The sequence below is a fragment of the Crocodylus porosus genome, unplaced genomic scaffold (genome assembly GCF_001723895.1).
Source record: "Crocodylus porosus isolate Cpor-Errol unplaced genomic scaffold, CroPor_comp1, whole genome shotgun sequence".
Lineage (NCBI taxonomy): Eukaryota > Metazoa > Chordata > Crocodylia > Crocodylidae > Crocodylus > Crocodylus porosus.
The window spans coordinates 83,785,653-83,802,810 of NW_017728906.1; the positions used below are offsets into that span (position 1 = coordinate 83,785,653).

The 17,158-nt window shown below is 43.0% G+C and overlaps 1 protein-coding gene across 3 annotated transcripts in view; it reads right to left on the minus strand.

Annotated features, from left to right (window-relative positions):
- Positions 1 to 17,158, minus strand: part of VWA3B (von Willebrand factor A domain containing 3B) — a 126,037-nt gene that overhangs the window by 91,797 nt on the left and 17,082 nt on the right. For all 3 annotated transcript variants that reach the window (XM_019529449.1, XM_019529450.1, XM_019529451.1), the window contains exons 7-9: positions 14,205 to 14,374; positions 12,140 to 12,264; positions 1,849 to 1,965 (exon numbers count right to left, since the gene is read on the minus strand). In XM_019529449.1, the coding sequence (XP_019384994.1) occupies positions 1,849 to 1,965; positions 12,140 to 12,264; positions 14,205 to 14,374 (412 nt within the window). The remainder of the gene's footprint in view (positions 1 to 1,848; positions 1,966 to 12,139; positions 12,265 to 14,204; positions 14,375 to 17,158) is intronic.

Consider the following 17,158-nt stretch of genomic DNA (forward strand, 5'->3'; position numbering starts at 1 on the left):
AGCTTGGGCAATGCCTGCATGTGCAGTGTGTGATGCTGCAGATAAGTCTGTGATGTCACATACCACATGTGTGCACTCACCGGGATGCACCCTGGGCGCTGCAATAGTCAGCCCTGGAATGTCTACATAATTTTTGGGATCTGACCCTTACCATGTGTACACAAATCAAGTTTGGGGCAACACTCATGATTTCTTTGGATTTAACTCTGTCCAGTGAAGATAAAGCTTAAGTGTGTGCAAATGTCAACTTTCGGGGAGTTATAATTTGGTTAAATGTAGATGAATTTTCAGAGTGCAGCTGAATTGCATAGCTATTCCCCATCAAGTTTTAAGCCCTTGCTTCAATCCTGAGATGCTACAGCTGTTCAGAGAAACAGCTTAGGAAACTATTTATTTTTTAAACCTTTGAAACATTTTCACAGACACTATCTAAAGGCAGAAAATAAATGTCAGTATTCATGACAGATTTCAGTATCGGCAATTCATCTTTAACAGAATTAGAAGCAACTGTAAATAAGAACTTGCAGGGGAAGCGTTAGGTAACCTTAACTATAGATATCGCTCCCAATTTTGCCGATAATAATAACTAGTATTGCTTATTTACTTTTTGTTTATATCCTCCCATTCTAAAGCCTCAGAGTGGCTTCCTGTAAACAAGCAACCCAAAGTTAAGATTCCCCAGCCAACACTGTGATTTTCTATGATTCCATAGACAAAGCCTTGGCTGGGACATGATAGGTGGGGTGGTCCTGCTTTAAGCAGGCAGTTGGACTAGATCAACGTTTCTCAACCCATGGGTCATGACCCAAAAGTGGGTTGCAAGAATATTGTAAAGGGTCACAGGGAGGTCCAAGGGAATCGCATGGTTTCCCCTTGCAGGCTGCGATGCTGGCAGCCTGCATGGAGCCAGCGGGCAGTCAAGGACCTGGTGAGCATGCATTGTAAAAGCAGCCCCAGAAGCCAGAAAGGGAGGGAGGGAGGGGACCAGATGCAGCAGTCAAAGGAGGGGGAAGAGAGAAAGAGAGAGACTGTGTGGGTCGGGACTAGGGGATTGCGGGTCACAGCAAGCTGATAATTATGCTAATGGTTCTCAGTGTGAAAAAGGTTGAGAACCACTGGGCTAGGTGAACGCCCCTTCCAACCCTAATTTTCTATGATTCTATGAATGCCAACTCCAACTCCACCCCTCCCCCAACCACTGCCTCCCTGCCCATACGCCTGCATAAATAAACCCTCCCACCAGTCCCAACCGTACTTCCCAATCCACAGTCACATCCAGATATAGAAACCATTTCCCATTTATCCCCCACTGCCCAGCTACCAATTCCTACCACCCTGCCTCACCCCAGGAGAGATTTCCCCATCTTTCCCCAACATGTCCTCCAAGCCCACACCCTCTATCCTGTGCAGAAGCTACAGCTGTCACTTCTCTCCCCAAAACCATACCTGACTCCTCCACCTCACCCAAACAAACACAGCACCAAACCCCAGGTACCCTAATAAACAAAAGGAAAAGGAAACAAAAGACCTTCCATCCTCACCCTGGCCGCTACCAAAAGGCAACCCCAAAGGGAAGATACTCATTTTTCAGAAGGGCTAATTTAGTATAGTTCAAGTAAATTCAAAGCAATGAGGATTTAAAATTAAATTGTATTAGTCACAACATAATTCTTGCTTCTTACAAAATGAATGTCAAACATTATAAGACAATCATCCCTCCGGAACTGATCTTACTGTTTTTGCAGAACAAAAGAATATCCCTAAACTAACAACTATTCACAGCGTCCTGAAATGAAGTCCATTAATAATAAGCACAGCAGTATCTATCTAGAAAAATATAAATAATACCTTCTCCAGAAATAGGTTGGTCAGACACTGTTAAAATACTCTGAACTTGCTTCAGCGTACTCCTGGCCTCTTCCAATTCTTTCCAGACCAGAAAGACATCTTCTCTGACACCAGCAACTATGAAAGGAAAAATGCACACACCTGATGCTTTGAGACAAATCCTGCCTTCAGGTTTATGTTAGCTGAACCCCCTTTGTACTATTTCATTAACCTGTCCCTTTTGTAATTATAAACTTACCCCTTAAAACAGCTAAACAAAAAACCCACCAAAAGAGGACCCCCAGTAACAAAGCTCCACTTTAGCCACAATGTTAGAGAGTGAAGAAGCTTGGGGACCAAAAGTTTACACAAAGATACATATAGATTCTCTCCTCCATGGGGAGACTTTCCGATAATTTGTTCAGCTTGATTTAGCGGTGCTTAACTTGTGGTGTTTGGTCATGCTCTGTTCTACAGAGCAAGGCATATTTTCCTTCACATTAGTGAACAACTGTAGGGAAAGTCCACAAGAGAATTCTAGATTAGTTTCATGCAAAAAGGGGAACAATCCAACCCTTTTCTGTTCTGGGCTGGACTGAAACTGTGTTATTGCATATGTGTGAATCAGCCTTCCTATGAGAAAGATATTTATAAGATAAGTGATGGTCAGAACATTAGATCCAGCCAGCAGATAGTTTCAACTCCTTTAAATTCTTACCAGTAGTGCAAAGATGTACTTGTACCTTTATCAAAAATTAAATCTGTCCCTGAAGGGTAGGTGATGCCATGTCAGCACAACACAAAATTGTCTTCATCCTAACAAAGTGATTTCAAACCCTGCTCATGCTCAACACAATCTTTACTGTAGTCCTATCTAGTCCCACCAGTGTCAATGAAATAAGTTAATTCAGTGGAGAACCCAAAGCTGAATTTTATTTACGATGAGTTTAAAAATTCAAGTACCACTTCGACCATACAGTAAAATCTCAACAAGTATATTTAGTGTAATTAAATTATGCAAAGCCACAAGTTAAAACAAGGGGAGAAAGACAGCATATACTTCTGTTTTGAGTTTGTATACCACTGTGAATTAATTACAAAGAATAAAAGCGGTCTCAGGACTTAATATTGGAATATGGATCAGATGGGAGAACAACATACTGTAACAGTGAAAAATATAAAGGACTAAATCCCAAATACTCCTGTCTGCAAAAGCAGATAGGTAGCCTAATGGAACACTACACATTAAACACTGAATTAGTAAAACCATACTTAAAATCCATTAGTTCAGTCCCAAGCAAATACATAATATGCCATTTATATGATATGCAACCCCATCTCAACTAAAGTAAGCAAATCAGTTAGCCAACACCAAATAATTGTGTGTTTTCAATAAGCAACTTAAAATTTCCTTAAATGAAAAATGCATATATAGTTTGCAAATACAGGGACTCCATTTTAAATGTGAAATGCAGAATGCAGTTAATTTCCATGCAACCTGTGTGTAATGTGCTACTGCACACTGCCATCTCCTGGGATCCTCCTGTACTTGGAAAAATCTCCTTTAGCCAATACAAGTTAAAACGAAAATTGACATCCTCTAAATTAGAAAAAAGCTTAAGTGAAACAAAAGATTCCACAGCACAGAATTTAAAAAGAAGAAAATAAAAATTCTGCCACCACAACCTTAAATATTCAATAAAAATAAATATTCTGTACAAAACCCATAAGAATCTTAGGCTGACTAGAAAGATATTCTTTTCTTTTTCGTTAACAAACACATATACACTTAAAATATGATAATTGGCTAAATTCTGGAAGACTTCCATAAGAAAATAATAAGCTAGAAGTTCACAATCAACTACAAGTAACAGGCTATTAAACGTGTATCTGCTGTAACAGCACAGAAATAAAGCCACAAATATGGTAATTTATATTTATGGAGGCACTGGACATGGCTCCATATTTAAGGTTTTGCTGAAAAATGCAGCTTAAGCTGAGACTTTTTCAATTGCTGTATGAAGGACAAAAAAACTACTTCCTTCCTATATGACTCAATTTTACGAAAGGAATCCAGAGTTAATTTTGTGCAGGTTTTAAATCTTACTTGAATAAACTGAAAGATCAAACCTCTTCTTCTTAATTAGCCATTTTTTACATTTCCTGCTGGCTTTATAGTTTTACTTTGGTTCTGCCCAATTTCACATTATGAATCTTCAAACATTCTGCATTGTGGACACATTCATAATGTCTTCAATATGCTACATGGACTAAACTTTATATAATACAATATTTACATTTTCACTTCTCTCCTTTTGGATAGTCCATTATGAAGTAAAATGGCATACATGGCATACATGTTGAATGGCAAAATGCATCTGGTGACAAAGATACTTGCCAGCAGAGGCCTATTGCTACACTTAAGTAAATTAGAATGTTTTTCACCCCAGCAACAACCAGTTTTTTGGACCCAAGACCAATAGGTCCTAACCCACCAGTCTCTCCAAGTTGGGAGGATACACCTCTCCTTTTTTCCTGCCCTGCCCACCAAATTCTCAGGTGCACTCTCACGTCAACATTCATTTTTCTCCCTCTAAGGAGCCCTGGGAGAGAAAAGCTGCTCCTCTAGGAACTACCCTTCCATATCACATGCGGACAAAACATAATAATATCAATAGCCTCTAAAGGAATGGTTTCCCAACAATTTCAAATCATTTTGTTCTGTCATTCCTCCTCTTTCTTGCCCCCACCTGTGTGGCTGATTCTCCCTGACCACATCTCAACATCCGTTTTCCCCCAAATATTAATAGCCTGCAACAGTTCTTCTGCTGGTGCTCATTTTTATTATCAGCAGCAGGCCTGGCTCCGGGAAGCAATCTGTGGAGGGGTGGAGGAGGAATCAAAGACTGACCGACTGCCGCATAAATGCTTGTCAGTTCAACTGTCTCTGTGCAATGACTCAAGGAGTTCCATTTCAAAACAAGACCTTTCTCCATGCTGTCCAAAGCCTGCCATGTGGTTATACTAGAAACAAGTACATGCCACCTGAGGGAATTGCACTTTCACATTTACTCACTCCTGGCAGTAGGAAAGAGAAAGTTTAATTGAAATCTAGTTCTTTTCTGATTTACTGTGGTTGTTTCATAGATGTTAGGAATTCATAGATGTTAGAGGTGGGAAGGGACCTTACAAGATCATCAGGTCTGATTTCAGTTAAATGATAGCAGTGTCATCTAGAGCTGGAGTCCCACCATGGAAAAGCAATCCTCTTATTTCCTTTATGCTCCCTTGGTGCCTTGGGGTGGATCCAGACTTCTAGGAGTCTCATGCACCAGATCCAAACTCACCTCCAGTGGCAGCGTGAGCAGCATGGGCACGAGGGATAACACAGCCATCACTGACACCTACCCTCCATCCAACCACCAAAACATGTCCCCAGCAGGTGCTCATACTCTGGATTGCAGTAGAAGGATCTGCCCCCATTCCACCCTGCCCCCAAATGCCAGGCCCATCCAGGAGCCCAGTGGGATAGATAAAGCAGCTGTATCTTTTGAAAGCCTTGGCTTACACAATTATTTTTTCTTACTTAGCTTTCATTTAATACCGTTCTGCTAAGATCAGATGTTAACGGGGGAAAATAGTTTCTAATTTCTATTCTAAAGGTTACAGGTGAGTATTGTTTCAAAAATAACAGTGCAGTTTTTTTGGCTAAACTTGTAAAGGCTTTTCATTCAACTTGACAGCATTGCTGTGCTTGCCTGTCTGTTGCACAACTTTCCAACATCACATCGTACCAATTCCAAAACAGCAGGGAAGCATCAGATAGACCCCTACGGGTTGCGGGGGGAGAAAGGGGATGGACAGAATGCCGGAAGGGGAAGGAGAAAGGAACAGAGGACAACATCCTATCACCTATTCGGTACAGCCACAGAGTCAAACAGCTATGTAACTGTCTATACTCGAACAACCATATGATGGCATGTTAAAAATGACGATTTATTTGACAGTTAAAAAAAAATTAGAGTTCACATAGTTTCTGGCATGAGGGAAAATTGGAGAATTCATATAGGTAGAAGGAAAAGAGGGACCACAGAGAAGCCCTGATGAGGGGAACTGGGAAATTATGGCATGATGGGACAGACAATGAGCCAATAACTGGAGGAGGGGTGCTGAGGCACACCAGGGGGAAAGGAGAGTGGAAGGAGGGCCACAGAGAATCCTTCACTTTGGGATTGGGCATAAGCGGATCAATGGATGGGCCAGCAGGGCACAAGCCCAGGGGCCCCTACCAATTCAGGGCCCCAGGATCCTCATCAGCAGGGAAGCAAAAGCTGTGGTTTCAAACTTGGCACGTTTTTGTCTTCCAGCAGAGAGATAAAAATGGCACCAAGTTTAAAACTGCAGGCAGGCAGTGGCACTGGGTGAGGGGGCCATAGCCTGCCAAAATTCACCTTAGCCTCCATAGCCCCCCTCCCAGTGCCACCACCTGCCTGCACTCCTGGCCTGAGCCAGCCCGGCCCTATTCACGTATGCAGCCACAGGGACACAGCCCAGCAGCAGCTCCCGCCAGTCAGTGGAAAAGGGGCCAGGCAGGAGCAAGACTGAGCCACGAGTGCCTCAGAGTAATCAAGAGTGCGGAGGGAGGTCCTGTGAGGGGAACGTGTGTGGCTGGGTTTGCATGTGTCTCTGTCTCTCTGTGGGTGTGTGCGTGCATGCATCTGTGTGTATGCACGTCTGTGTATCTGCGTACGCGTGCATCTGCATGTGTGTGTGTACATCTACAAGTGCGTGCATCTCTGTGTGTAAGTGTCTGTGTGCGCACATGCACGTGACTGCGCATGCGCGGCTGTGTGTATATCTCTGTGTGTGCCCAACTGTGTGCATTTGTGCATGCATCTGTGTGTGTGCATGTGTGTCTGTGTATGCATCTGCATCTGTGTGTCTGTGTGTGTATGTCTGTATTTCTGTATGCGTTTCTGTGTGTGCACGTCAGTGTATGCATGTGCACATCTGTGCGTGTGCGCATCTGCATGTGTGTGTGCATGTATGTGTGAATGTGAGTGCATGTGTATGTGTGTTCATGTCAGAGAGAGTGTTTATGTCTGTGTGTCCATGTGCAGAGAGTGAGTGAGAGTAGACTGCACACCTGTCTGTGCGCGTGCCTATGTGTGTGTCTATTTGGCCATTGAGGGGGGAGCAGGGAGAAGAGTCAGGTATGTGTCGCCCACCTGCTGCCTGGCAGGGTCCACCCAGCCTCCTCTGCCAGCACCAGAAGCCCTACCCCCTCCCCAACCCAGCTCCCGTGTGGAGAGGGGGCCTCCAATTTTGTCTTTGCCCAGGGTCCCAGTACACCTTAACCCACCTCTGGGATTGGATGTTAGGCGGTGAGAAGAATGCAGAACATAACACAAAAGAAGAGAATGCAGGTATATGCAAGGCTCCCACTATGGAAAGGTAAGTAGGGAAGGGAGAGTGGGGGTCACACAAAGTCCTTGTCGTGAAGGGCAAAAATAGGGGATCTGGAATGAGGAGAACAGCATAAAGAGCCCTGCCATCAAAGGAAAAGAGGGTAATGGGAATACTCAGTTTCTGCACTGCCGAGGGGGGAGGGAGCTGAAAAACAACGGAGGAAAACTTGAGGTGCAGCATTATAAACTGGTCACATTTTATGCTGATTTTTCAGTGGGCAATCTGAACACGCACACATACCCATAACCCCCACCATCACAGTCACCTCCCCATTATTCTTAGTACTCATAACAAAATCTGCTCTATTTCTACCTCCAAATGCCAAACCCACCTGCAGTCTGCTCCAAAAGTCACTCCAATGTACCGGACTCCATGTCCAAAAAAAGTAACAATTCACTCACAGCCACCCCAGCTTTAAAAAATGTAGTAGCATTTTTAAAAGTCAAAGACATCACAGAACAAGAAAGAAACTAAATTAAGTTGTAGAAAAAAGGATAATTCATTATTTTTGTTATCCCCTGACTTAAATCAGGCTCTACCAGTGCAAAAAGCAAGGAAATGAGGAGATGTTTTAAGTTGCTTTAACTTAATTTCCATGCAAGGCAACAGAGGCATTAACTTTCTCATTGCTGATCTCTGCCTCAGCCTCAGTGTGGCAGCAGAACACTGCAGTTGTCTCTAAAATGTTGATATCTAAGGCAGCACACGGAAGAGCTTAACCAGGTCCACAAGGTAGCTTACATACCTGACAAGTTAGACAGCAGGGAAATTCATTCTCACCAAGAGGCTAAATCTGACTTCTAGCAGGGTTCGTAGGCAGTGACAGGTCAAGGTTAGGATAGTAAGACAAAACTATGTAGATCCATTGGTAAAAAATCCTCTCTAGATAGAAAGAAGGGATAACAACCTGTGCTATTACTCATAACAGCCTCTGTTGCAGCTCTGAAGGTGAGCTAGTACTCTGGAGGTGGGTTATGGATTCCACCCACCTCAATTCTGTGCAGATGCCCTAAGCAAAGTGAATTTACCTCAGTTTCCCAGAGAAGCCCGAGCTAAGATTGATGCTTTTGTGCTTTCTCTTTGGCATATTGTAATCCTGATATTCTATGCATGTAAATACAAGATAAATATGGACAATTAAGTAGAATTTTAGTGTATTTGTCATTTTTTGCGAGCAAGACAAAAAGCATCATCATCAAGTGCAGCTTGGAACATACTTATTCAATAGGTCTATATGTGTCTGTACATGGAAGGATACACACCTTCAAATTCTTCACATCAATCAAGTGCTCATCTATGATTTCAGAGAGTGAGTTAAAGAATCCATAGAGGTGACACTTCTCTACAACCTCCGTAAGTCCCAACACACCAGGCTCTATCTAGCATGCAGAGAAAACACAGTGCAAAGATTTACTCTCAACCCAGTTTCAGTCAACGATGTGCCCCTGTTCACTGCAAGGCTCAGTTCAAAACTCCCCCCATTAAAAAAAAAACAACTGTGTACTTTTTTCCTTTGAAGCTCTGCTCAGATAATGTTGCTTCCCCACTTTTCCCTTCCCTCGGTGTGGGCTGAAACAACCTTCTCATCTGCAGCTTTTGTCAGTTCTTTATTTCATGAGCCTTCACTGTCATCAAGTTCCATCTTAAATGACATCTCCTTTGCCTATATATGTATATTCTTTCTTCCCTCTGTGATGTCTAACTTCATAATCATATTACTTCATTCTGTAACTTTTGCAGATGAGTTGTCATTCAAAATAAAGCTGTACTGTATTATTATAGAATGAAGGCAAGAAGGGTAGCAGGAAAATCAATACTGGAAAGATAAGCGAGCATCATGACAGTGAGCCAAATCAGAACTTTGCATTAAGTGAGAGCATTCAAAACCGTTCAGATTTAGTAGTACCTTGGCCCTGCTTTCTAAATGACTACACAAAAACCAAAGCAGCAGAGTTTTAGGATGCTAAATTAAGCTCATCATTCTTAAGTAGCTCACTTCCCATTCATTTCAACAGGACAGAAATGAAAATGAATAAATCTTGTACTTGCCAAATGATAACACACCTTTTGTACCTAGAACACTATCATATGTGTTTGTCTCTAAAATAGCCTCCTTCCATCCATAAAACCTAATGAAAAGTTTGAGCTTACAGCCGTTGCATTTGTGATACAAAGAGACAGAATCAGAACAGTAAGATCTCTCTTTAATTTACATGAAACACCAGATACAGAAGAGTAAATTTCTAGTTTAGTTTCCATTTATTCCTTTTTATAGTTTATTCCACATAACCAAGAAACCATTTTAAATGCATTAGTCATCAGCATTTTTATTATTATTGCCTTCTGCAGCCTTCAAAGAGGCATTCTGAAACCAGAGACATCAGGCATGGAAGAAAAAAGGAATGTCTCCAATGCATTTTCTGTTCTGAAAGGATTTTAGAATCTGGACACAACTGGAGATTTTTGATTGGTTGCCAATGATGTCATAACCATGGCTATAATGCTCGATAAATGCACAAGGCTAATTGTGTTCCTTTTTAATGTGTAAATTCTATTCCATGGAAGCAATGAGACATACCAGACAATGCATTTCAAGGAGATTACTGCACTTTTGGGTGATTAAAGCTACTCAGCCTTCAGCTTTCAAAACAGTAGTGTAGAGGTAATTTCAGACAGGCAGCCGCTTCAGAGCCAACCATTGAAACAGACTAGATGCCTGGGGAAAGGGGAAACAGGGCCCTCCCCATAAAGGGGTCCAGTAGTGAGGCTCTGGTAGCAGGCAGAAAACAGTCACTATATAGTTCTGTATTAGAACTAAATGAAAAAAAGAATGTAGATGCTTAATTTGCTGGCAGTTTCAAAACCCTGTATGGGAGGCTGAGGGGGAGCAGGGAGGGAGATTCCTTTCATGAGGAACAGAAGTCTGACCCTTTCCTACTCTCGATTTTCATTTTTGTATTTCAGTGACTTTATTAATTACCTGAGTAAAGAGCAGGAAGGAAGGATTCCTACTGGATAACAACCCAGGCTGGAACTCAGGAGGGTTACATTCCTGAATCAGTCAAAGAATCCCTGTGAGACTTTGAACAAGTTACTTAATCTACTGTATGCTTCAGATGTCCCATCTGTAAAATGAGAATAATGTCTCTCTCTGCCTCCCAAAGGTCAATGGAAGTTGAAAACACAGTAATGATCATGAAGCCTTTCAATACCACATTTTCTTGCTGTACAACATGCACCTTTTCTCTCAAAATGAGCCCCCCAAAATTGGGAGCTGTATATTAAACAATGAAGCTGATTTTCTGTCTGGGATAGAAGCTATCTGCTTTGATCTCTGCTCCAAAGTGCAGCAGCTGTGGCATTAGCATCCAGGAAGCTGAGGGAATCAACTGGACTTAATGGATAACGGTTCTCCACTAAAATGATGTTAACAATCATTTTTCATTTTTAATGGTCTTGATGTTCCACTAATCAAGCTAACATTTCTTAGAGCAATTTTTCTGTCTGCTAGCTGTTCCTGCTCCTCCTATTTCACAGCCTACATAGGAAAAGGCGGGCAAGTCAGATGAAGATCAGACTCTGACCCAACTCTAGGCAGACATAACTCTGGAAAAATCTTTTCTTTTTCATTCAGTATTTCAAAATAAGGTACACATGACAGGATCAGTTGTCTGTGAAAAAAATATAGTACTATAGCAATGCACACATATAAGTGAAGAGGTAGGAAGATTATTTGACTTTTCTCCCTATTGCTCTTGTACTGACTTTTGCAATACACTATTTATATTGAATATCTTGCATACAAAAGATGTCAAAAACATCCTCATTTTGTCTCCCACCAAACCTCTGACCTGAGTCCCACAGAACAACACACTTATACATTTCATGACACCAAGACAACCCTAAAAGGGATGTTGCTGAGAAAGAACCACCCACCAACTCTCACCCACATGCTCCAAACCTGAAAATCCTGTGGTAAAGTTGCTCCAGGGTCCCCAGCAGTCACCCTTAAGGACACCAGAGATCAAAGTTTGGATAGAAGCTGCTGGGAGTGGCCTTGGCACAACTGATACATTCCCTTGTTTGGAGCATGTGAGCAGAAGCACGCAGGCAGGGTATGTTAGAGAGAGTCCCTGCCAGGACACACTGCCATCATGGTGTATACACTCACCAGGAGTGTCATGAGTCTACCAAGATATTTTTCCCTTCTACTTCTGTTTGTTTCAAAGTCTTCTGTTAGCCTTATTTTGCTTCCTTCCCCATTTCTCTTGGCTACTTCTCTTCCCTGGGCTCTCTTTTCTTTTTCCTCCTTTACAGTCCATTCCATTAAGTCAAAATCAGAATTTGGAAAAGAAACTCAATTTCAGGGATTACAAAAGTTTATATCAAACCTGTGGATATACCTGCTTGTATCGGAACTGAGGATATAAAATGGCCTATTGTCTCTACCACTCTTTCATGCACCTCCTAAGTTTTACCTTCTCCTCAAGTCCATTTGTCCTGACCCTTTCTCCCTTCTGTCACTGCTCCTCCTCAGCACACCCAGCATAACATCTTCTTCTTTCAAAACAGCTGACCTTAAATGTTTCACTCTCACTCTCCACCCTCCTTCAACTCCTTATGCCATCCCTCTCTTCCTCATTCCTTTCCTTTCTAGCCACATAATCATATATTCTCCCCTTTCCATGTACAGAGCTTCCATTTGTCTGCTCCCAGTTGGTGATGTGGGACCACTGCCCATGCCCATTTGGATTTTACATGTGGCAAAACTTCCTTCATTGCATTGCCATTCTGAAGCCTTTAATTACAAACATCAACATCCTCTCATTTTGTTTTAGTTTACCTAAAGGCACCCTTCCTTTCAATTTTCTTGTATTCCAGCTAGTTAGACTTTCTCCATCCTCCTCACTCTTTATGACGGGTTCGATGACATCTGTATAATCAGTTCTCTCAGCAAATGCATGGAATCTGTAAGGTAAAATTGACCCGGGGGTAAATTATGTGAACATGTGTCTAGTTTTTCCAGTTGTTCATCACACACAACTCCCTCCATTTCAGATCAAATTTGTTACTTCTGTTGAGAACTCACTGATTTCTGTTATGCACAAGGTTAGTATGCACATACAGTAGTATGTCAGACCAGAAACTGGAGGACACTAGAAAAGGCACAACATTCCTCAGTGCAAGGGTAGTAGCACAAATTTCCTGACATGCATTTTGATGCATCGGAGCATCCAGTTAGGTCTTTAAGTAACATTGCAGCCTGGACAGCAATATTAAGTGAAATGGCCAAGGTGACCCTGGAGTTTTCTGATCACAGATCAGATAATCTTCTGTAAGCTCAGAGCCCCTCAACTGCCTTTTTTTTTTCAACTACTGAGATACAAACAGAGCTCAGACATCTCTAGGAAAAGTATCCTAGAGAGACCAGATGCTCAAGGCATACCATGTCAGAGCCTCACAGAAGAGATGGGAACAGACCCTCCTAAAAACAAAGAGCAGCTGGGCCCACACTGATCTGCAGGCTTCCTTTCACCTTGTAGACAGCTTTCCTGCTGCCTGCACAGCAAATATGCATAGCTGTCTATTTGCAAGGTGTTAATGTTTGTCCACTAACCATTAGCATCCACCCTAAATGTCTTCAAAATTATTTGGGGTCCAAGAGAAAACATATTACATAGAACAATCTGCCTAAATCCCCTGTTGCACTATCATAGTGCTGCAAAGACTCCACAGAGCAGAATTCCAGAGGAGGGACTGCTACAATCTCCATTATTTACATCATGTATTTGTAGTATAGTGGCTGGAGAGCCAGACCTGGATCAAGCCCCATCACACTATATACTGTACAAAAACAGACCAGACAATCCTTTGCCCTAAAGGGCTTAGGATGAAAAAAATGACAAGACAACTTGCCAAAAGTACAGAAATTTTTAGTTATGCTTTCTCCCCTTCACAATACTCCCTCTCCAGCACTGTCATTGCTGCAATATGATACAATCACCAGTTTTTGGGGGGTGGAAGGGAAGCATGATCCCCAAAGCACATGACAGCTTACCCCTGCCCCTTCTCCCTGTGAAGTTGGTCCCTACAACAAGGGGACAAGTTGCCCATGTGGCATCTCTCAGCCAGCAGCATCTATGCAGCATCAACAAAGCAGCCTCTGTGGGACATGATTCAGAGCTGTAGTTTTTGTTTCGGATAACATCACTTTTGCTTCTTGCTTTCTCAAGAACTGTCTTAAATTATTTATCTTTACAAGCAGTTCTATCACTTTCTTTCACCTATTATCCTAGGGCTTGAAGCACTACTGCTAACCAGGCTTCAATAATGGATACAGAGGCTACCCGTTATAATCAAGACAGTAGAACGTTTGCTTTATTATTTCCTTATCCTAAGCCCTACCCCATTCATCTGACTGACATAGCCACCTGTTGTATAATGTCGCAACTTTAACTGTGAACTATCTGGGGCAAGCAGGGCCTTTTTACTAAAAGTCTGGGTAGCAAGCAGTATAATGAGGTCTGACTTGGTGCCCAGAGGCCTTACTTTGTTAGCAACCCCAGGTATCACTACAAAATATTAAATAACATCATTCTGTTGCCACATATTTTTGTCAAGCAGGCTGGCAGATAGCATAAGGTATAAATGAGAAACCAACTTAGGTATAAGTACATTTGTGGAGGCAGGTTTGGCTTGGGCAGGAACACCTGAGTTTTAAATCACAGCTCTTAAACTGATTTTGAGCAAATCACTTTGTGTCTTGGTCTCATTTTCTCTAGAAGAGAAATGGAAATGATACTTACCCAGATCCCAGAGGTGTTGTGAATATTCATGTTTTTCTGTCTAAGAAAGGGCTTGAAAAGTCATGAAATTGCCACTGCAATTGTGGTTACTTTCCCCCATACCTGCCAGAGGTCAGGCGGCTCAGTTCCTTCAAGAAAACAATAGTATCTTCTTCCCTGGCATTAAAAGATACTGGATGGATTGGGAAAGGACTGTCAGAAAACTTCTGAAGGAGTAGATGTTTCATATCCTCAGGAACCTCACCCACAGCAAAATAATAAACTGCTTCAATCTGTGACAGACAAATTGTGCATATTAACAAACAGAAAACAACAGAGAGACTCGTTTTTTGCATAGCTGCTTTAAACATATTCAAATAATGTCCTTTGCTGACATCTGGGGAAAAAATGTGATAGGGCTAATTTCTCATTAGGACTCTGAGGTTTGTAGAAACTGTGTTCTCTCTCTGTAAATCAGAAGTGCTCTAACTGAAGTCAGTGGAATTTCCCTGATAGAAAATTTGCCTAAATGAGAGAGGAATCATACACAAAATCTCTGGACCTGCTTCCACCTTTACTCCACAGAGTAAGGGAGGAGAAAAGGTTGTAGAGAAAAAAAGATAAATGCAGAAAAAGATGTTGGCAATCAGCACTCAAGACCATGAAACACTCTGCTTTCAGAATGATATTGGTACTGGTGTAGAGAAGTTCAAAAGTTTGGCTGCGGTAGTAGAGTACCAAGAAGTCATATCCCACATTCATTTTTATTTTCAGTACATTTTCTGACATTTTGTTTTAGAACTTTATCTTCTTTTAGGAAAGAAGACCTTTTCTGTTAATTTATTGTACAAATGTACAGGTCAGTCATATTTTTACATTTGCCCAAGACAAATGGGCTTACCAGATTTGTACAGACAACCTCCACTTAGTGCTCTTAATTGGTTACGGTAAAACCAAGCACTAAGCAAAACAGCATATAAACAAAACCCATTTTCACATAGGGTTTAATGAAAATAAATATAATTGGTTCCACACCACTTGCCGCTCTGTGCCTTGCAGCTCCCAGCAAGGTACTGCACGGGCTCCTCCAGGGAAGGCATTGGCTCCTCCCGGCCTCATTGTTCTGCCTCCGCGATTGCCCCTGTTGGCCTGCACCCGCTGGCCACCAGCCCCAGCCGCCCCATCTGCAGGGCCTGAGTCAGGGACACGCCTGCCCAGGGATTAATGGCAAGAAGGCAGCGGGGCTCCGGCCAACATGGAGAAAGCTCAGAATGGTGTCCGTGTCCCACAGATGGATGCATGACTAGAGCGGAATGGGTCACGGGCTGCAGGTCGGGGATGGGAGGGTTCCACGGGCTTGGCCCCTCTGTGGCCTGGGGCAGGGGACCCTGTGCACATGTCCTTGAGTGCTGGCTTGCACCGGCCCAGGGCCCACACTCCTGCCGGCCCTGGCCTCAGGCCCCGCGCTCCTGCCAGCCCCAGCCCTGGGCACTGGCCCAAGCCCCATACTTATGCCCTTCACCCTCCCCTTCTTGCTGCCACCAGCATCACTCCTCCCCACCTGCTGGCAGCTTCAGCACTATGTGCCAGAACGGACCCCGGGCTCCTGCCACCCTACCCTGGGCCCCACCAGTCCAGGCTCCATGTTTATGCTGCCCAGTCCCCCACCTGCCCATTCCCGCTGCTGCTCCTGCCCACCTGCTCCAGCAGTACATGCAGGAGCAGACCCCGGGCTCCTGCCACCCCACCCTAGACCCCGCCAGCTGCCACTCACCACTTCACTTCACGACACCAACACCGCTGCTTCCGCCACTACTTTTCCCCACCCCCCACGCCAAGTACTATAACAAAACGCGCTGAACGCTAAGAGAAACCAGGTAGGTATTTTAAATGAGCATTATAACAAAACCACAGTAAGTGAAACAGAGGGTTGCCTGTACACCAAAGTTTCTCTACAAACACAGACATAAGCCACACTCTCACTGGGTGCATCGACATGTGTGCTTTATTGCAGAGTAGATGAATTAGCTGCACAGTAAAGTGTTATAGTCTACATGTGTGTCAGTATTAAGGCACAGTAAACTAATTAACTCTGCCACAGGATTGTACTGTCAGGGACACTGCTATCTTACAGTGGAGTACTTAACTGTGCCAAAGTGCATGTGTAGACAGTGACCAGGGGCATAAATTGCACCCAGTCAGCCCAGCCAGCTGGGGACTTACTCTGCTCCAGCTCAAATTGCTGCTGTCCCATGTGCATGTGTAGATATTGCACCAGGGAGCAGTTGACTCCAGTTCAAATAGCTCCAGTTTTTATTGTGTTGCTGTAATTTCATATGTAGATGCACCCACTATGTAGAAATCATTATGTGAGGAAGGAGAGGTTGGAAAAAGAGCAGAGGAAAAGCTGTTTGTACCTGACATTAAGAAAGCATATCTATGACTATGTACTGCTGTAAAGTACAATCTTAGAGGAAAGCAGATGCAATCCAGTCATAGACCCAGTATGTGAAGTATTTCCATAAATGGGTCTTCATCTCAGTCCCCTGAATCCTGGATGAGCTGACAGACTAATGCGACGTACACATGATAGATCTGCCATGACTAAGCTTCATAGAACAATTGACCACGATTAAAATAAAATACATCAGAGGTGGTGTAAGTTGCCATGCTCAAATAAATTTTGACATAAAAAAATAGCATGCACATGTACATGGTGACACCATTATGCTAGATAAATAGCAATTTTTTGTTACTATTCATCATGTGTACATGGTCAAAACATCACGTGTACAAGCACCCTAAGGGTACAAACATCACCAAATGAAACGGAATGTGTCTAGGCACAGCTGATCTACTTCATTGGATGAAACAGAATCCTTGGCACTCCTCTGCTAGCAGGGAAACCAGAAGTTACTACATTTGTAGAGACACATTCCAAGTCTGGCGTTTCTGCATCTACATGTGTGCATGCCCCGAGAATCTCAGGGGACTCCTCTGCTAGTGGGGAGAAGACACGTGCTCAAGGAATCCCAAATGGGAGAAACCAGGTATGCACTGCTAGGGCTTCAGGGGCA